At 37.8% G+C, this 22,288-nt stretch overlaps 1 protein-coding gene across 6 annotated transcripts in view; it reads left to right on the top strand.

The window, feature by feature from the left end:
• Positions 1-19,517, top strand: part of GRM5 (glutamate metabotropic receptor 5) — a 247,122-nt gene extending 227,605 nt beyond the window's left edge. For 4 of the 6 annotated variants that reach the window (XM_088159342.1, XM_088159343.1, XM_088159344.1 and 1 more), the window contains exons 10-12: positions 2,890-2,988; positions 4,500-4,661; positions 12,024-19,517. In XM_088159342.1, the coding sequence (XP_088015468.1) occupies positions 2,890-2,988; positions 4,500-4,661; positions 12,024-12,846 (1,084 nt within the window). In that variant the 3' untranslated portion in view covers positions 12,847-19,517. The remainder of the gene's footprint in view (positions 1-2,889; positions 2,989-4,499; positions 4,662-12,023) is intronic. The other 2 variants (XM_088159346.1, XM_088159347.1) reach the window with 2 other exon arrangements.
• The last annotated feature ends 2,771 nt before the right edge of the window (positions 19,518-22,288 follow it).

Below are 22,288 nucleotides of genomic sequence, written 5' to 3'. Positions count from 1 at the left end.
CACTGAAAACCAAGGCAGTACAGTCATGGTTTCTCAGCCCAGGAGTTTCTTATTCTCTAGCAAGGTTCTCTGGAGAGACCAGGGCACTGCTGTGTAAGATAGAGTGACGTGACCAAGCATTTGGCAAATGTATAAGGTCTGCAGTGTGTGAATTTATGGGAATTACTTCTCAAATTTCCTGTCACTGATCAACACTTATTGGTATTAGATCTACATATTGGTATTTATCATTAAATATTTCCCTTAAGAAAACTTGCTCCTGCGCAAAAAAAAAATGACACAGATCACAATTTCCCACCAAAAGATGTGAGAAAAACACATAAAGACGACCAAAAATACTTAAAATCCTTTAATGGAATTTAGTAGCTGCCTTTCTGCACAGAAACAAAGTCTTCTCTCTCTATTCCAAACAGTATATAGTACTAGAGTTGGAGTAAAGGAGAAAATAATTTGTTCTTGTGAATACTGCTCACACTGTAGTGTTTTATGCCTCCTCCAAAATACCCAATTACTTTTCACATTAGTATTTCTTATATCAACTGCAAAGAAATGCCTGAGGGTCTTCCCTCTCAACAGATTGGCTCTTTTAAAGCAATCCTTGGTTTTAACAACCCGGAAGGGGACATTTTTCTAATGCAAGATGTTCTGAGCCAAAGTAGTTTCCCGTGTCTGCTGTGAGAGCTGAAAATATTTTACACAGAGCCTTTGGCGTGCCTTTCCAGAATAGTCATTCAAAGAACTTTGCAGCTTCCTTTCAACAGTTAGATGCACTTTCCACACCTGCAGGATTGATTAGTTTGGTCACTCTTTTTATAAGTACCTGGACATTTAGCACAGAATGAATGGCAATGTAGCAGTTAGTATGGCTCAAGACTTTGAGGTTTTATGAGACAGCGTGTTGCTTCTGATGGTGCAATTTGCTCTTGAGTGGGTGGATAAACTTGAAAGATTCACAGCAATGTCTCTGCTGATTTTCATGGTAGTGAAATTTATGCTAATGTGAAATTGACAATTCTGGGGGTTATTTATCTGGGTCACATCAATCCTAACCTGGGTTTCTTCAGAATGGGGTTACCAAGGACATTTACCTCTTGTTTCCTTTTGTTGTCTACTTTCTAGAATCCTGCTTGTTGTGAGCATTTAGTCTCTCAGTTTTTCCTAGTTTTGATTTTTTTCCTCTGCCTTACTAGACAAAATATCTCTTTGGGTTATTTAATCTAAACATAACCATGTTTTCATCCTGCTCCTCCTAAATTCTACTTTCTTTGATGTCTAACACCTTCACTTCAAGTTTATTTCCTTTTCTTTCCTGTGAAGTTTCTACACATCCTTTACTCTCTCCTCTTTTTCTCTGGCTATCCCAATTAATTTTGTACTATCCAATTTGACTTCATTTGCATTTTTCAGTAAATTTATCTGCTGTCTAAGCCCATCCACTTTTTCCTCTGCCCTAGGAATCAACTTCCATTTAGTACGTATGTGCCCTGTGCGAGCTTCGTGCCTATCTGGGAGCATTACATATACCACGGTCCGGATTGTCTTAAAACCTTGGTAGCCAGTCTGCAAAATTGCTGTTGTTCCTCCTCTCAGTAAGGTTTTAATTTGTCAACCAAAGGACTTTGCACTTATGCACCTCATTTTGCTATCTCTGGTTCACACTCGGATTCACTAATCTTTTCCATCAGTGATTTATGCAATATACACTGCATCTGAGGGTCTATTACAACTGCATCCAATATTTAGTTCACTTTCTCTGTGCTCAGGTTATTTCTCTTTTACAGGGTAATTCTCTTCAAGGTACTTTTGTTATCTAGATTAATGAATGAGCAACAAAAAAGTCCATTATTCTGTGATTTTAACAGTGTTAAATGCACAAGCTTCCCCACAGAAGTGTGTTAAAAGGGCAGCTCATAGGATTTGGGGATGGCATATCAAAATCTCTTTGAGAAGACACGTGCAGGTATTTTGCCCAATTTTTTTCTTATAAGACTTAAACAGGTATTTCAACACCTAGCACAAGAATTTGTACAATTAGGGTGAAGTTCCCTGCTGGGAGGAGAGACAGTATGAAACCTCTACATTACTCACATCCCAACTGAGTGTTCAGTGACTAAACCATGACCAGGTCTTATCTCGTATCCCGTCCATGAGTTAATTAGATGATCAAGAATGAGGCTGTTTATCCAAGTGACTTTTTTTCATTGAAGTGAGAGATCTTATACATAAAATATGCATAGTGCTGGACTGGGCTCTAGGTTTGGGGTTGATTTCACTTGACTTTATGTCTAGATCTCAGCAAGTCATCTAACTTCTATTTGTTGCCAGTGGAGAGAGGAAGTCCCATTCACAACATGAACTGTGAGCCCACACAGATTTTACCCAGCCAAACCACTACACTGGTGCTTGCTTTGAAAAGTGGAACAAGCCACATATTACAGAGATGTAGGATCAGGGAAATATGTTAGGATTGAGAACGTGGCCACCAGCTGATTTCCCACTAATTCTTAATTTAAGTGTTGATTTTCTTAAACTGTTTCTCTCTAACTGTTTTGATCTAACTCGAAAAAATATTGAAGTGCTAGCATGTTATTTATTCTGTAAAACTGTTTAGCTCCTCCTATATAGAAATACAGATATAGGTGAATATATATATATATATATATATATAAAGAAAACGGTGAGCACCTGTCCTGCAAAACCCTGTTTGCTTTAACACTGGTCTGGGGTTTTATGCAGTTATTCCACCACTCCCACAGCTGCTTTGCACTCTTCTCTTCCACTGCCACAGTAACATTCATGTGCATGGCCCTTTGCACAGCAGCTGTCCAAGAAGGCTGAGCACACAATCACTTCTCTCTGTTTGCTCCTGTTGTTGTCGTGATTTATTAGGTACAAAGGCAGGAGACTGGCCCCCCCGAACAAGTCGGAAATAGAGTGTTTCACCCCAAAAGGGAGTATGGGGAATGGTGGGCGAGCTACAATGACCAGGTAAGCAAAGAGCAAGTGGCCTTAGGTCAGTGTGATATGTCTGTGAACAGGAGGAGCAGCCCTGGATAATTCCAGGCTAGATCCTCCATCTGTAATTCCTGTCTATCCCATAAAGTATGTTTAGAAAAGAAAAGAAAAAAAAAAAGATAACATGTTGCCACTGCTGATTTCTGTGTTCCATCTGACTACCAAAAAACCCTGCACCATGTTCATTCCAGTGATCTGAACCACATGTCCTGTGTGATGTTGTTGTAATATGGTGCTTTGGGAAGGAGAAATCTTACACCTGACTCATTAAACCAGTCAGGTGGATGAAAAGAAGCAGCATTCAAACCTGGAGTAAAGATAGGTCCACTACATAATAGGGGTTACATTGTCTAACCAGAAGAAGTTTTTAAAAGGGCAGAGAAAAACTGATTGATGAAAACACATTCAATATGAAAATGTGGGTTCTTCTCAATCAAAATGTCTTATGGAAAAATGCTAAGCTTTTCAGTAGTTGTAAGGAAAGGTTTCAAAGTAATTTTAAATAGAGTTTAAAGCGTTTTAAAAATAACTTTCTCCATTTATTTAATTCATAAACTTATTTTCATTTTTTTAATCATTATATTTTGCATGACATTAAGTACCAACATTACAATTTAATGAATATCAAATACTTGATTTTTTTCTATTTTATTAATAGCTTTAGTATGGTCATTTTGATGTTTTTTCTATTGAAATATTTCAAACTACTTAATTCTGTGAAATACTTGGAGGTTTCAGCAATCCTTCTCATTTTGAATCGAGCCAGGTTTCCAAAAGTTGAACTCTCCCATGGGACAGGAATTTCATTTCTCCATACATGTCCTTTCATAAATAAGCAAGCACACACATGCCAAAGATGGTTATGCATCTTTCATGAAACAATGCTCTTAAGAAGCATTGTGTCATTGTGTTCTACTAAGTGTAAGAACCATTTTACCATTTGTTTAAAAATCTACTCATGCTTTATCCAGCCCTGTAGGATATTTATAAATGTAACCTTAGAGGGTGACCAAATTATACCCTCATTTTTCCCAAGTGTTATGTCCCTTGGGAAATTTTATTGCTGCAGGAGGGTGCTCAGTGAAACACTTGCACAGTGTTATGTTTTCCCTGGGTACAGCATTCACACACATATGTAGGGCCAACAACACTCACACCACATAGCACACACCTGAGGGCTCCTGCAGATAAAATACCATCAGAAACATTGATTGCTGAGTGTTGTACCCAAAGTTTATATTTCTTCATCTGGAAAGTTTTCTTGTCTATGTATTGTCTGGATTTTTTTTTTCTTACATTGCATTTCCTTCAAAAATATTTACTCTTCATTTAAAACCTATCGGCAATCAATATGCAATGGAACTTTGAAGAGTGGAAAAGTACATGTAATTGTCAGACAACTGTATTTTGTTGTACAGTATTCAACTCTGTTCTACCTGGCAATATATACACACTTGAAAAACTTCTTTTTTATATCTTCACAGTGAAGAATCTGTTTGCATTCCAGACTGTAATCGATCTGAGTCAAGTAGAGAGGAGAAAAAGGTTCCTGTTAAAGAGGATGCCCTAACAGTCAAAAAGACTGGAAACTGTGTCAGTCTAATAGCTCCACAGCAAGACTGTCAGCTGCAAGACCTACTCAAACAGTTAAGAAACCTGCTGCTTAACAGAGAGTGCAATTGCATTTGATGGCTGTGTTTTGCTGTCTCCAGCCACAATGTCCTGGCCAATGCTCCTGGTCCAATTTTGTGAGCTCAGCAGAGTTGCCATTGAATAGCCAGGGAATCTCGCAGAGATAACTCAGACATTGCAGGACAGAAAGCAGGTACCATTCTCGTGTCCCAGGAAGTATCAGACCAGTGCTAGAAGCCACTGAGATGAAGAGCAGATGGAAAACGGCAGATACAGGGGCCTGACCATTTGTGAATGATTAAAAAAACTTGTCATCTCACAGGATAAAGAGGTCCCATGATACTGACCAAATGCCACTTACAGTCTTTCAGTCTAAATAATGCTATTTAATTTATATTGGGCAGTGTTGTTCAGCTCATGTCCTCAAATCCCTCGTGCAACACTGTATTTGTGTTCCATCTAGTGGGGACATTTTCCACATCAGGGCCCAACTATCCTTTTATATTATTATTACAAGTGGATTTGGATTTTTCAAGATGAAAAATGACATAAAAATAGAAGTAGTGGGTACATTTTGTGATGCCTTGTAAGATTATTATTAATAAGGGAAGTTATGATATCCTGCATCACCTGGGAGCATCATTCACATATATATGATAAAATCAACTATGGAATGATGTTTTATGAAGCTTTCACAGAGCAGGCATCACAGCATCATTTCTTTTGCATTTCTTGCATAATATATACATTTTTTATTTGATTAAATTAATAAGAATATGAAACTGCTTTATTTCTTATTTCTTCTTGAATAAGAAACTGCCTAATAACTCACAGGAGTAATTTTCCTGCTGATAAGTCCCATGCACAAAAATACTACTGTAATTATTTATCAGGCATGCCAAACATATAAAATTCTTCCAATGGTATGTTCTTTGCAGAAGACAGAAGACAAATCAACTCTTGACTTTGGAGATAAAACTAGGAGAGTAAATTTTTTTTATTGGTTTGTTGGTTGGTTGGTTTTTTGTTTGTGTGTGTGTATTTTTTGTGTTTCTTTTTCTTGTGCACTGTTTGTACGCTTGATTTCAGTGTCAGGTAAGGTGATGGTTTCTATTTTTCCCAGTTTCCATTTCCTACCTTTAGCAATGAAAACAATGAAAAATAGTGTTGGCCAAGTAATGCTGAAAACACCTTAAAGCACGTTCTGCATCAGGAAGCAGAACTCAGAGTTCAAGAGGTGTCATTGTCCTCTCTCCATCCCGTGAATAGAATGCTCCAGTGTGGCAGAGATGTGCTCAGAGATGCTTGAAAGGGCATTTTTCAGACAGAAAGCATAACACAGCTCTAGTTAAATTAATAAAAAATCGTAATGAGGTCGTGATAGTAAAGAAGGCACATCTCATACCAGGATCACTTTTGAATTTTGGGTAATGATCACTGATGTACTAGAAATGTTTCGTTCAGATACCAGACCCTTCATTCCCAGTCTAACCAGGCATGCTGCTGAAGCAGTTGCCAGAAACAGCCTCGCTGGTGGCTGCACTGGGAGGTCACTGGCAAAGGTTTTGCCCATCTCACTTTGTAGTTTCTTTCATACTTACATATTAAAGTCACTCATATAAATGTCAGCTGGGATTTTCATCTAGAGGAAAGGAGGTATCAGCTGGAGGAAAAGAGGTATCAGCAGATTACAATTTGTAGAGTAATATAAGTAATTGCTCTTGCTGTTCACAACAGAAAACTACTCTGAAAAATAATTGCAAAACATTCTTTCTAGAATTCAGGACATGACAAAATTATTTTTTGCCCTGTATCATTCCTCTTTTCTGTCTTCTTGTCATTTATTTCCATAGAAAAAGCCATATGAGATTAATTTAAAGTAATTAACTTGAGTGATATATCACTAGCAGGTTATTTGTGTGTGGCAGAATTATCTTTTACTTAGGGAAACAATTACAAAGGCATGTAGAGGTTTTCTTAAAAGCTTTTGAAAATTAGAAGAATAGCAAAAACATAAAACATTACAGCGGTAGAATTGACTTAATTTAGGCATCTTTGGTTCTGCATCCAGTTATCCAGGTTGTCCTATATTTTCTGGGAGAAACTTGCTTCTTCATAGTCCATATACTGAAGTTCACCACTTCTACCACTTATTTAATTTCAGTGTTTTTAGCATGCTGTAAGGCACTTGCATTCTCTCAAGGCTGAAGAACTTGGGTCACTACAAGCAAAAGAAATAATGATCTGAGATTGCAAGAGAGAAGATGAAAGAAAATGCATATTTTCCCCTACTTGAATTCCTTGCAGGCCCACACACACACACACACCCCATCCCTTATGAAGAATCAAGTTTTAATTAAGTCTACAGATAGCACACAAGTCCTTTTCAGGCAGAGTAATTATATCATTGAGTCTTTAATGAGGTTTCAGCAGAGGAGTCTAAAAGGAGAGCAGGTTCTTACTATTTACTTTGAATAACAAGGGTTCCTTTTGGCAGAAAGTTATATGGGCTGAACCAAGTACAGAAGTTTATCCTGCTTGTCACTGCCAGCTGCTTCTGAGGATAACACAGGAAGACTTCCCCCTTAAAGACATGAGAAATCTGAACAGTGTTGGAGCTATACCTTAATTGCAACACTTTAGCCATTGCAACGTCTGGGCACGAATGTGCTGCCAATTTTACCTCCTTAAAATTTAGACCAGTTCTCAAATATGAACTTTCATTCATGGACTTATAAATTTAAGAATTTGACATCATTCCTTATTGCAGCCACATGAGGAGAGGTTGCAAATATATCATACATGTCTCCATAAAGTTATCGTCCAGTGTGTGTTCACAATTGTACCATTTCAAATTTGGAGTTAGATACCCATATTAGTATGTGACAGAGAACAAAATTCCCTTAAATTTTTATGGTTCCACTTATATTTAGGTTTCCACTGCTGAATAATACTATGCAGTTATGCATTCTAAGCTTTCTTAAAAAATAATTGATTACATAATTTTAAACTGATTTTCCTAGTTCAGTAAAAATATTAAGAGAACAAGTGACTTATTTTCAAATTGCATATGCTTTCAGTAGCTGTTGCCAGTACCAGTCCCTAGGCATTCAGCATCAGAATTAATTTTAGCAGCTCTGGGTAATTAATGAGAATGGCACCCTTGTTAAAATATGAGAGTTTTCAGCTGCTGTGTCTGTAATTTCCTCTTCCTGTTTTTCATTTCTTCTACATTTTGAGATACCTTACAAAACAAATTTGCTTCGCTAGCACCTGGCTAAGGGAACACTTGTAGCAGACCTGCACAACATCTCATAAATAATCCTACCACAGAGGAAAAAATACTGCAGGAAAACTTCTACTACCTCAACCAAAACAGAAGACAAAGTGATCCATTCAAGACAGTTTAAAAATGTGTAAAGGGAGGGGAATATTTCTTTATACCTAAGTGTATAAAAAGCAATTAATATCTCTCATGAAGAGAAAAAAATCCTTAAAGACAAAACCCAAGTGTCTCTAAAGAGATGCAGTAAGGGCAAAAAAATGAGAAACATTTCTGCTATATATATATATATATATATAACTGCTATTCTGTCATCAAGTGGACAACTGTAGAAGAAATATTTGAAATATCAGCTACTTCACAAGTTCTCTCATTTATTCCAATTTCATTTGTTGTACATGTTATGTAGGTCTAGCAGGCAGGGTAAGAGCCAGTCCATCAAAAGCAAAGAAACTTTTAGTAAAGACAATGAAGAAACAATTACTGTTTGATTCTCAGGAAATCTCTCTTGTGCGTAAAGCTGAACCTAATTAACCTATAGCAAAAGAAATTAAAAAGGAAAAAAATGTGCTGGAAAAGGCTTTGTTTTAGCAAAAAAAAAAAAGAAAATCTATTGCTCTATTCAGTTCAATGTGCCAGCAGCAGAAGAGCAGAGTAGCGTAGAAAAATTTGAATTCAGCCAAACTTTGTGGTGGAATTCCTTTGGGAGTTTAAAAGTGTAATTCTTTTTTTTTCCACTGATGGAGCCAAAATCTGTTTACAAGAAAAATCTAAAATTTCACTATCCTAAAGTTTCTCATCATTGAATAGTCAAGGCAGAGGTGGGCATAGTAAATGTAAACAATTCCATTCCTAGACATCCTACTCTATGTCTGTGATCTATCTTTATTTCTCTATTTTCAAGTCATGAGCATTGCGTGGTTTCCAGTTAACTTGACAGAGTACCAATCAATATGCAGTTAGAGCAGGATCTTGAAGTATTATCACAGCAATTTATCCACAGCCCAGTTTCATGCCAGTATAAGAAAACAAGTGGTGCTTTTTTCACAGAGGCAGTAAATGATTGCGCATTTCAGTCCAGTGTTGACTTCCTAGTAAGTAGGTGCAGTATGACAAAGCATAGGATAACATTTCTGACACAGAAATTCTTTAGCTATAGGGCTCACTCCTTACTTAAAAATTAGACTCAAAAAGGTTGGAAAAGACATCTGAGATTATCAAGTACAACTGTAAACCAAACATCATTGTACTCACCACCAAACCATTTTCCCAAGTGCCACATCCAAATGTGTTTTGAGCACTTCCAGAGATGCTGATTCTACCACTTCCTTGGGCAGCCCATTCCAGTGCCCCACCATCTGTTCAGTGAATGGTGGTTTTGTCCTATTCAGTTTCTTGTATCAAGGAATTTGCAATGAATAATGATGAATTTCAGACTTTTACACAAAATTTACATTAAACGGCCATTGGGTCTCCTTCAGAGCCCTAGGATCAACATGAGAGCCGCATGCACAGATCACTCTCGGGCAGAATACAAAAGAAGTGAGTGAGTCACCTAAGACTGCCCCAAACACAAACTGAGATTTAGGGAGGCTGGTGACTTGCTCCACTGAAGATTTCACTGTTCACTATCTTTGCCAAGGGCTCGATGCAATCTCAGATTTCATCCTTTCCCCAGGTTCTTCAGCCTCGTATCCTTCCTTAATTATTGTCTCTTTAACTGTGACCAGGGAGGGAATAGCATGTTGCCTTCACAAAGTCTTTTAATCTGACCTTCAGGCCATGAAAATGTCTACATGAATTTAATACACTGTTAAAGGATTTGAACATCTGTACTAAACCAGTGCTTGAAGTGAGGAGGGGTGCTAGAACATACCACTTCCTTTGGGAAAGCATTTCTATTTGCATTGACTAATCCTTCATGTTAATAGCATTTATTTCACCCCTGTACGAGGCAGATCTGTCACAGGTCCTTCCAAGACCTCACCAGGAGGACATCCAGGACTGGATCTGGGTCCTGTCTTCCTCCCTGATCAGTTAAAAGTGCCAGATCATTCTCCCTCCTGGTCCAGGTCAAACACAGCAGCACCTGGGACAAGGTTGCATGGTCATCATACCAGAACTAGAGGCAATATCTCTGCCAAACAATCCAAATTCTGCTCCTGCTGCTGTCACTGAGCTCCCACTGAGCTCAGGACTCAGCATGATCAGTGAGCCAGGGCTCCCAAATGCTTCTCAACACCCACAGAGTGTGTTGCAAAGAAAAGACTGCGTGGTCCTCAGAGGGAACAGTTTTATTCAGTAAGACATTAGTACCAGCTCCTTCTCAGTCCAGAACTGGACCCACAGAGATTCAAAGTGAGCAGTGCTACAGGACAGAGTTTGCTTTTCCTTCTTGCTCTGATTTGGGGTACAGCAGAAGGAAGGGGCTGTCAGAACAGCAAGTTACAAGCCACCAGTTGTTTTGCCTGGCACTTTGGGGGTGGGGACCTAACAGTCAACTTCCAAGATACAAATAGCATCCTGGTGACCATTGCAGCAAAAGAGTGAACCCATATGTACTTATACATTATATAAGTATATATATATACTTGTCATTTCCCAGTCCTCCCTCTCTTAAAGTCCCCATTGTTTTACATTGTGTTTGTCTACTGGATTCTGTCATACTGCTTTTGAAGGGGAAATCTGTTGGCATATGTTGTGTTACATGATCCATCGTAATCTCATGTAACATAATCACAGATGTGAACCCTCCAAGAGGTTTTATTTTACTTTTTTAGACGGCCAGAAGAGCTATTAAATTGATAGTTTGAGGTAACCCTCCACATGAAGGCTGGTATAAAGTAGTCTGTATTTAGTAAACTATGTGCTTTGCAAACTGTTATGCTGCAGGCTAATCTATCTATTGCAGACTTAAAAAGCAAACAAAAAACAAATTTGCAATAATCTGCCCAGGTCTCCAATGTTGTCTTTTCAAAAATCCTAAATGGTTACAGCAAATGTTTAGGAAACCAAAGTGAATTGTCTAAAGTTTTGATGTGTTTTATATACAAATCATGTTTATTTGTATGTATAGACTGTTTTTCCTGTTGACATCATTTCAGAGTCATTGTCTGTTTCAGCTAAGAAATATTTCTAATATCCTCCTTGTTTTCAAGAACTGTATGTTAATGTATGTGTGAACACCAGCTCATCAGAATGACTAAGATGTAAAAGAAAATACTGTTTTCATAAGGGCCACAGCTGGCTTTTCTTAGGTATCAAGAGGAGACAAATAAGCAACTTTGATAAAGAGTATGACGGGATCTGAAGAGAATTTACCCTAAGAGGATTAATTTTGCAGAAAAGTGGAGCAAAATGTTTTTTGTTGTCTCCAAACTCATGTTACCATGAGGAGCTGCTTGTATAGCTTGTCTCTGGTATTTCTTTCCTAGGAACATAGTTTCATTCTCTGAATTGACCTGCTCCAATGCTTCCAAATAGTGGGACATAAACGGATTTTTTCCCCAGCTTTAACAGATTACTCTTCTCCGTCTCCCAGTCTACAATCCTTGCCCCATACCAAGAATCCATGTTCAGAACACTATACCAAGCTTCTTACCACTGAAAGCTCCTAGGCTAGCCCACACACCTGCTCCTGCCCTCTAGCCGCTCCAAGTCTCTCACTCACTCTCTTCAAGCATTTAATTCTTCCTCACTCCTCTATGCATCCCTCAGTCCCACAGGCCCTTTTCCTGGCACCAGTCCAACAGAAGGGAAGCCATCAGGCTGCTCTTTCACCCAGGATGGACACTGCCTATGTCCCAAGGGCCTCAACAGAGGGGTCAGCAGTGGCCATGAACTAGCACAGGACAGGTGATGGCTGGGTACACAACTGGCCTGTGAAAAGAGCTGACAGACTATTTGTTTTCCTAGAACATAGAGGTATAAATTATAGATATAGATATATTGCAATAGATAGATACAGATTAAATTGCAGTCAGATTTTTGGTGAATATAAATTCTGAAATACCATATTACCCTTGATATAGGTACAGCAATTATATTTTTAATTTTGTTGCAAGTTACCATCTTATCTCATTTGTGTTCACAGCTCTAATGGGAAATCAGTTTCCTGGGCCCAGAACGAGAAAAGCAGCCGAGGAGCTCACCTTTGGCAGCGGTTGTCAGTCCACATCAACAAAAAAGAGAACCCCAACCAAACGGCAGTGATCAAGCCTTTTTCTAAAAGCACAGACAGTAGCCGGCACAGTAGCAGCGCTACATTTCCCGAGGCTAGTGCCAAAACGCTTTACGACGTTTCGGAAGCCGAAGAGCAATACCCAGCTCAGTACCGACCGCAGACTCCCTCCCCAATCAGCACTCTGAGCCACAGAACTGCCTCTGTCAGCCGAACTGAAGATGAAGCCCCTACCTTCCAGTCAGAGCCTCCCCAGAGAAGTAGCTCCTCTCAAGGCTCCCTCATGGAGCAGATCAGTAGTGTTGTCACTCGCTTCACAGCCAATATCAGTGAGCTGAACTCTATGATGCTTTCAACACCTACTCCAGGGACAATGGGGGCTGCTCCTCTCTGCTCTTCGTACCTAATTCCACGGGAAATCCAGCTTCCTACAACAATGACCACGCTTGCAGAGATCCAACCGCTTCCTGCCATTGAAGTCAATGGCGCTTCACAGTCTGCTAGGAAACCTTCAAATGACAGCATCAAAGAAGGCACTTCAGAGACCCCAACAGCCAAGCAAGACCTGGAGGAGTTGGTGGCTTTAACTCCTCCTTCTCCTTTTAGAGACTCCATCGATTCTGGAAGTGCATCTCCCAGCTCTCCGGCTTCTGAATCAGCTCTCTGTATCCCGTCCTCCCCCAAATACGACACACTCCTCATCAGAGATTATACTCAAAGTTCTTCTTCGCTGTGAATGTAGTTCAAGATGATGTTAGATCTCAACAACTACAAGCAAGTAGTGAGGGAACAGCCAAGTCTTCAAGATCTCCAGTGTTTACGCAGATAGAGTGAGAGGCATTGGGTCATCTTGTGAGAAATGGAAGGGAAGGAGAGGAATCCCCTGAGAGGTGGAAACATCAGATTAATTATGCTGATTTAAAGACAAAATGACTCTTGGCAGATTATCGTGGCCTTAAAAAACATGGGCTTTTCAGAAACACTGAATCTATTTTTGAGGGCTTATAAGGAGTCTGTTAATCCAGTTACATACCAAGTGCTTTGCTTTAGTATTACAATGAACTGTGTGTACAATATAGGGGAAGGGGGGGGAACTAGATTGTAAACAACTGTACAATGGTTTGTTTGTTTACTCTGATCCCTTACCCAGAAGTGAACCTTGATCTTTTATCAAGAATAGAAGACCAAACGTTGAATGTACATTTTCTAACAGACTCAAATCTGGGACCAACCTGTCAAGCTTTCTTTTTTTTTTTTCTATGAAGATCTCAAAAAAGCAGTAATGTATGTTCAAAAACTACAAAACTTTTTGCTGAAGAATATTGTGTCTGTGATACGTTACACATGGATAACACTAAGCTGAGGCTTTGCAGTGAGTGACTGCAATATGGAGGGCTTTACAAGTGACTTCTCAACCTACGCATTTGTTTATGAAAGTCTCTTCTATCAATATCAAAAGTTCCGTTTGTTAACATTGGATTCACCTTCACAACAACAAAACCCAAGGAAGATTTCCTGACTATTTCACCATGTTGCCAACTAATAATGAAGTAGCAAAAAATATTTTCTGGAGTACTGTTTTGTAATTCCCTTATCAGGGCAAGTTGTTGAGATGAATATTCTCTTTCTAGCAGCCCTACCAAGCTATATTATAGCTGCACTCCCTAGTGAAATTAACACATTTTTATGGACATCCTCATGATAATGTTACCAGTTAGAATACTTATTCAGATTCCCATCTTTGCTTGTAAAAAAACAGGTAAACACCCTCAAGATTTTCTCCATCCTTTGAATGACAGAATTCTAGGATACCAATTTGGATTATGACGAATGCTAACTGTCAATGGGAAAGGTTGTCATAATCATAATTAATATATATATATAGGGAAAAAACCCTGTGTCAAAGTCTACTTAGAGGTGATTAAGCTACTCTTTAATAAGCAACAATTTTAAACTTTGTTTTGCTGCTGATGCCTTGCAGCTATGAACAGTGACAAAAAAAAAAAAAGAAAAAAATACATTCAAAGCAATACAGAGTAAAGGTTAGAACAAAGAAGACCTAATGAGATATGAACCAACAGAATCTTTGTTTCTTAGCAACTCACAGAAGAAACAAGGGGATTCCTCAAAATTTTTTTCCTATATCAAGGTAGTACAGTTTAGTGCACTTCATACTGTCACAGCACTTTTTTAATACAGGCAGGGAAGAGTTTTAAAGTTTGAATAGTAGCTAAATAATTTTTGATAGGTGTAGTTACATAGAACTTGTAAGTCAGACCCTAAACGCACACTGTATTTGCTCTCTTCTTCATGACATAGCTGTCCTCAGGTGCCAAACTTTTATGGGTTTGTTTTATTTTATTGAAGGATAGCATGAAGTGATGAGTAATGTACTTCAATTCAAAGTTGAGTTGATGTAGCCTTATATAGAAGACAGCCTCAAGGAAGGGAGCCTTGAAATAAGGCTGCTATATTTTGTTTTCAAAACCTTTAGATCTTGTTTCTTCGAAGATAACAAGTATTTTGTAATCAAAATTCGTACCTCCTTTTTCTCCCCCATGTTCAAAATAAATATTTGATCAAACAAGTAAAAGATGAAAGCACATTCACATATTTTAGCAAAGAACATTTTCTATTCCTTTGGTATGCTTGTTTCACTATTATGTGTTGCTCCCCAATTTGCTGCTCAACAACATTTAAAACCGAAAAATAATAGATGACTGAATCCAGACCAGCACCTCACAGAGATACTCTAGTGACTCTAGAGCCAGACAGTGTTATCCAATTGCAGTCTGGGCATGCTTGTCTTGTCAGGTACAGTCATTTATCAGCTTTGCCTATAGCATGAACAGGCAGGTCACAAAACAGTTCTACTCCAGAAGGCAGATAGATCCCTACACTAAGGCATGACTGAAGGTCCTTGTTGCCCATATGCAGTTCTTGCCTCCTCGCACGACTGACCAGCACGGACTCAGCTCTGTGCAGCTGCACGATTCCCAGACTAGAGCTTAGTTTTGCCCTCTTGGTTCACAGTACTAGCATGTCTCATCATTCCCTAGCGGTCCATGTCTTCAGGAGAAAGCATCTTCTGTCACAGGTTACAACCCACATTTAAGAGAAAAGCATGTCCAATCAATCTGTGATACAAATATTCTTATTAGGGGAGTTTAGACCACTTAAATGTTGTTTGTGGAAGACTTATATGATAATATTTGTCTCCCATCTGTGCAATATTGTTTTAATATAAACAGAGTGTACTGAGATAATTAATGTGAATTTCAAAGGGATTCTATTACTACCTGTTCTCTTATACTTCAAACTACTGACCACTGTTCTTACAAGAATATCTTCCACCTTGATCTTTCCCTAACATTTTAGTTCCCCTGTAGTTTTTTTCTCATGGTGGTGGAAAATTAATATAATTGTATTCCTGCTAAAATCTGTGGGTTTCACTGCACTGTGAAATAATCAGCAGTGGAAATAAGGATTATACAGACAAACATAAAAACTTTTCCTTAAATACAAGACTCATAAAAAGGAGTGAAAAACAGAAACTGTCAGGCTCAGCATAAATATACCTCTTCTGCTCTCCAACTGCACCATCCCGGCCATGGCTATTGCTCAGAGCTTCCTGACAATGTTCTTGTATACTGTCATGATGATATGGGTATGAGGATGCACCATGTGCCCTGAATGCATGTTTTAAGAGTCTACAACCCTAATGTTGTGCAACCCAAATTTTAAACACTTTTGTTCACTCTCACTTTCGGTGGAATCATGTATCTTTTGTATTTATCAGCCACAACAGAAATTTTAATTGCACAAGGAACCATGGGTGGACCCTGCTGAGACAATACCCTCTTGAAGTCGTTCTATTTTTAATGAAAGATGGGCAGCCTTAGGGGCATTTAAAGAAGGCAGAATCCACTTTAATTGTGCAGACTGGAGTGCATCAATGTCATTTTTTATTATGTGTTTGAATTTCAACAAAGGGAGGAAAGTTTTTGTGGAGAAGAAGGCAAAAGTGGTATAATGCCTGTAATAATAATCCAAATGAGCCCAGTGGGAGATTTGCAAGACTGGATAGTTCTTTGGGAGAAGCCAGTGGGTTTGATATAAGAGAAAAAAATATGAATGACAGACATCATGACTTCATTATGCTGTTTGTATGCTAGTCTCTGTTTAGGACATTAAGATACAGTGGCAAAGGTTTTCAGACATAAATGCAAAAGTTACAATCATGAACACTTTTCAATCTAACTAAAGAAGGTGCAAGTACCAACTGAATGGCTTGAAAATTGCCTTCCAATTCAGAGCTGCTGCCACAAAAGGAATTAAAGGATTTGAAACTACTGTCATTCTTAACCACAGGGACCTCAAAAAAATCTCTTATTTCTTTTGTGCTCGAGGCCAACATTAAAGAGTGATGGTGTAATCACCTCTGGATCTGTGCTTTTGAAATAAAGTGAGTCACTCTGGCAGGTCAGTTGGGAAGAAGCCTTTGCAATACTGAAGAACTGTACTTTTAAATTGTCTCTGAAGAATGACTGCATGACTTTGAAGATGTGCTTCCTTGTACTTCTATCTGAACATTTGGTGCCTCGACTCATGCAGATACCTTAGACCAGAGATTTTTAGACCACAGTTCACAAATCAGTTGTTGGTGTTTCATGGGAACCTGGTTGATCACAAGGTGCTGGCTTCTTCCATTGATTTCCAGCTACAAAAGTAAGATAGAAATTAAATCTTAATTAAAAAATTCTTATAAGTTCTAAATGAAAAAAAATGTTATGTTAGTTTGCTTGGATATTTATTCAGTTGCTGTGTTTATAAAAGGAAAACTTTTGTTAAATACTGAGAGAATAAGATATTGAAAGAGAGTAAATGGGAAGGCCAATCCATGGCTCTCGCTTTGGATGATAGAGAAGTTCCCCTGCGAATGTTTTCTTTAGTGTGCAAGACCAAACTGAACTACAATATAGCTGTGGATGTAAGTTCTGTAAAGGGAAGTGTGCAACTTTGTTATTCTGCTTAATACATCATTTATGAGGTTAGAGGACAAAAGATGACAGCAACAGACAGCATAAAAAAAGAATTGGTTCCTTAGGGAAATCAGAGCACTATGCACAGGACTAATAATGTGACCACTAATTTTTTATTGTGTTGGAACCCAGTGTCAGGGCTGACCCCAAAAGACTTTGGAGCCTAAAGTTAGGATTTCAGTACAATTTAATACCTACATTTTGAACTCAATTTTAAAAGAACTATTCAAATGCCACCTTACTCCAGCATCTAGCATAGTACGTCTGTGTATGTTCAGAACTAACCTGATCACCACACATCTAAGGATCTTTGTACCTAACTCATGTTAAAACCCAATCAAGGATGCACAAAACACTGGTTCCTAGGTTAAACCCCTGCATATCCCACAGGAGAGTACACAGACTGCACAGTACATGGAAAGTGCTCTAATGACTCAGTGCTGAGACACCCTCTGTTTGTTTCCCCGAGGCAGCTTCACAGGACAGGAACAAATTCAGGAGTATTGCAGTGGAAAAGGAACAGTGTAACCTGATAAGACATACATTGAATAAAATTAGAGGCTATATATAACCATTTAATATAAAATACTTTAAAAAATCTCTGGAGCAGAGACAAGGTATTTTAACTTCAAAGAAGAAGAGGCACCCTTTTGTCTGTGCTACATATGGACTAAAAAAAAAAGTTAAATTCTTCCCTGAAAAGTGTTTTAATGAAAAGAGGGAAGGATGTGCCCTTAGATAGCTTTTTATCTCCAGAAATCTTGTCTTCCACCTGGAGTTCTCAGACCCCATCATGGAAAGGAGAGATTGAGTCTTCTTGGATACATGAAGGAATTAAACTTGAGGTTCCTACTTTTCTGATACTGCAGAAAAAGGGACCCATTTCATTTTCCTCCAGCCACCTTTTACAAAGATGACCTGGCCCATCTTTGAAACAAAATGTATAGTTGTCTACAAAAATTTATCTCAGTGGAAAATTAGCATTTTACGCACAATGCATTTCCATACTGCTCAAATAGAGTATTCCTAGACATCTCTTTCCCTGTTGTGTTGCTTTCTTGGGCACTAAATCTTCTCACAAACTTCAGAGAAAGGTTAGATACTTAACAAAAGGTCCTGACCTCCACACTAGAGCAAAAAAAATTGTGTATTACACTGAATAATTTTAAGTGCTGAAGTCCTTTGCTGGCACTGGCCCTTGATCTACTGGGGTCAATGGAATAATTCCAGATTAATATCCATATAAAGATAATGAAAGTTGGATAGTGACCACTGAAGTCTAGATTTTGACTATTTGTTCTGCACAGAATGATAATGACAGGATATTCTTCCTACTTTCTTTTGAATCAAACAGCAGATGGATTTTATCAGCTTCATTCCTGAAGCTAGGTTTAGTGAATACGTCCTTCCTACCATTCATCTTTATCAGTCCTACTCCATCTGGTATCCCAATGAAAAAGTTGTCCTCTAAATAAATGTGTTAAGGGATGCGACTGAACAGGTCCAAAAATACCCAAGAGGTCACAGTTTTTTGGCAATTTAATGAATCTCCAAAAATGAAGTCCATACTATCCATGAACAAGGAATTCATTCATCTGCTACCCATTTCAGTGTGCACTTCATTTAGTAAAGACTGAAGTTGAATGACCTGAATTCGCTTTTTTTGGGGTGGTTTATTATTACATCCTCAGTTCAAATCTCTCCAATCACCACTTACAATTTTATACTGTGAAAAGGAAAAGAGATACAGGCCAGTGAAGCATAAAGGTAAGTAAAAAAATTCATCTGGGTGATGAATTGGTGTATATGGCTGGTTTTGTCTCACCTGAGCAATGACAGTACTAACAAACAAGAAACATTAAGTCACTCCGATCTGCCAAATGGGAACAAATATACTATGTATATTACATGTACTAATAGGATTATATGGCAGCTGCTGGTGGTATTTGTAATTAGAAATCTATATAGAATATAGATGTTTTAGAGAGATGGTGCCAATTCCAAAAGATTTATGTGGGCTACAAGTGCTTGTAATTATTTTTTTTAATTTGCTAATAACTTATGAAGAACTGGTTTCAAACATTCTGTGACCGTTTGTTCTTTTTTATGTTGTTGCTGCTTATACTATTAAAACATAGAGAATGTAAAGTTATTATTTTGATGTGAACTGAAAATAATTTTTCATAAAATTTAACATTTTTATCAGCTTTGGTTTGCTTTCTACCTGTACAAATGTAATTTATTTTAGCATTGAAGAATACACTTGCTTGTTTCTCAATTGTCTACATCATGTTATAGTTGGTGTTTATGTAGAGTCAGGTACTTTTTGAACAGTATTAAAAAGAATCTGTGATATGACTGAAAATTGGATTTTTTTTTCTCCAAAACACTTGCAACTATGCTTTCAGTGCATTTTTCTTCAAACTAGGTATGCCTATACACAAATCCTTGATTTATAATCTTTATCTCTTTTACTCCTCCCTCTCTTTTGCTTTAAAGGATTAACTTAACATTAATGGTATCAGAGCTACAAAACATTCTAGTATAGTTTGATCTTTGTCTTTTGAAGCACACACAATCCCATTGATGAGGCATATATAGATTTGAGAGAAAACAGTAAAATAATCTAGTCTTGAGCAACAGAAAACAAGAAAACAAAGGTATTCAACTTGGAATCATATACCAAAACATTATTTCAATGGATGTTGTAAGAAACTATTTTACTCCACAAATTGTAGATTAGCATCTAATCTTGAACTGCAAAAATTTTTTTTATATCCTTTAACATTTTGGTTTCTAGAGTTCTGCCTTTGTGAGCACTAGGATTAAATGTCTTATCTCAGATCTGGCTACATTCTGTTTCCAGCCAGTAGATTTTGTTATGCCTTGCCTGCTAAATGCTAAAGAAAAAAAAACAAAACAAAACAAAACAAAACAAAACAAAACAAACAAACAAACAAACAAACAAAAAAAAAAAAAAAAAAAAAAAAAAAAAAAAAACAAACAGCAAGAACAAAGCCGCTACTCAATAAACCCCAATCCTTCCAAAATACAACCAAAAAATACCCCACAAAACTAAAACAAAAAACTAACCAACCAACAAATAAACCCTAGAGAACAAAGCCATCTTCTAGTTTGGAGATCCTCTCCCCACCAATCCAAAATCTGGGGTTTGTAATATTCTTAATATTCTTACACAGACTGGCATGAATTTGGCATTACACTACATGTAGTGAAATACAGAGTATGAACTGCAGCACTCAGATAAAAGACTATCATACACATTATTTTCTAAACACGTCTCTAGAGATACTGCTGAATCAGTTTATTTTCTGTTGATAAATAAAGGGAAATAATTCATGGCACAATGGTAAAGTGCCAAGCTCCAGCTAAAAAACAATATGAATTCACATCATGTCTTTGAACTACCTAAAACTCTACATCCCAAAGTAAATTCTTTCAGTGTTGAAATCCACAGAAATTGATTCAGTGAAAAATACTGTTTTGGGTGAAGAATATTTTATCAAAAGAAGCATTGCAACTACATTGTAATTTGAAGAGAAAGACTTTGAAAACCATATGCAACATCTTGTCTCATTGCAGAATATTTTTAAAACAGTCTTTGGAACTAGATCACTAGTTACTAGATCAAATATGTTTCATTTGCAAGAACAGTTAATTTATGCCATGGTCTGTGACTACCTCTCAGCTGTGTTTCTTCTGAGTTTCTGTTATCACTACAGAATGATGATATTTAGAAACTAATAAATTAATAAACCCCATTTCAGATTAAATCACAAAGCAGTGTTTACAATGATTAAAAAGAGAGGGGTGGAATTCCATAATGTGCCTCCAGAAATATCAGGGCAAGTAGTAATAAGAAAAGCAAAAGCTCAATTTCTTAAAAAGTTTGGAGTCTAATTTTTCTGTCTGTCTGGAGCTTTATCTTTCATGTTTGCTCCATAATTGTTATTTGATACAGAGAAGCCTTACTGCCCTTACTGTCCTCCTCAGCTAAACTAATGCATGGGCTGGGCGCTCCTTTCCTTCTCACATCCTCCATCTGCTCACAGAACATTGGGAAAAGGGCTGGAATTTTAAGAACTGAAATCCACCTTTGTGTCTGTTCGGGAATTATTTATTATATTTGTTTTCCCGTTGTAGGAGTTTAAGACCAAATCACAGTGGAGTGCATGGAACATTTTTTCAATGCAAAAGAAATGGATGCACTTTCTTTTACATATACAGAGACATTTGTGGTGTATTTACATTTTTTTCAGGGCAGTAGATTCAAATCACCATCTGCTTTTATTTTTTGTTTGTAAGCCAAGTCTTACAATTTAGTCAATTTCTTAGACTAAAACAAAGCAATCAGCGTGCTCACTATGATTTTTTTTCAACCAGGATTCAAAACTTACCTCCACATAACTTACTACATTTAATTTCTTCACAAAGATCAGCAAATGAAAACCTTCACTGTTAAGGTTTTCCTGGACTTTCTCACATATGTTGTGAGCGTATGTGTCATAGAATCACATAATTTTTTTTTTTTTAGGAAAGACCTCTAGGATCAACAAGTTCAAATGTTAACCCAGCATTACCAAGCCCACCAGTAAATCTTGTGCCCTTGCCCTACATCCATGTGTATTTTTTAACATTTCCAGGGATGATGATTTCACAGCATCCTGAGCAGCCTATTCCAATGCTTGAAATATGTTCACATGTATAGGAAGAGTGAGACATCAGATTTGTGCTTGTTTGGTGAGGTGAAGAGTAAGCTCAAGTGCTTCTCACAAGACTGGTGTGGTGTGTTACACACACACTGTGGGCTGGTCCTTGGCCCTCTGGAGAGTAATTTCAAGAACCTGGTCCTCCTCTACTGATCACTTTCTGCCTAAGCACCTCCTGAGGTGCTCCAGAGCTTCCATTATGAATACTCGTGTGTGCAAGCACCACGGATGACACTTGAATCTCAGCTTAAAAATCACTTTAGACTGATACTGAACAAACTGTGTAGACACATCACTGATGAACCCAGAGAGGAAGATATGGAAGAGGATATGGAATCCTAAAATTCTCAGTCTAAGACTTGGAGGATAAGATTTACTTCCAAGTAGAAGATGAACACTAATCGGG

This window comes from Sturnus vulgaris, chromosome 2 (genome assembly GCF_052056855.1).
Source record: "Sturnus vulgaris isolate bStuVul1 chromosome 2, bStuVul1.hap1, whole genome shotgun sequence".
Classification (NCBI taxonomy): Eukaryota; Metazoa; Chordata; class Aves; order Passeriformes; family Sturnidae; genus Sturnus; species Sturnus vulgaris.
The sequence above is the reverse complement of the archived record's forward strand: the minus strand, read 5'-3'. Positions and strand labels throughout refer to the sequence as shown.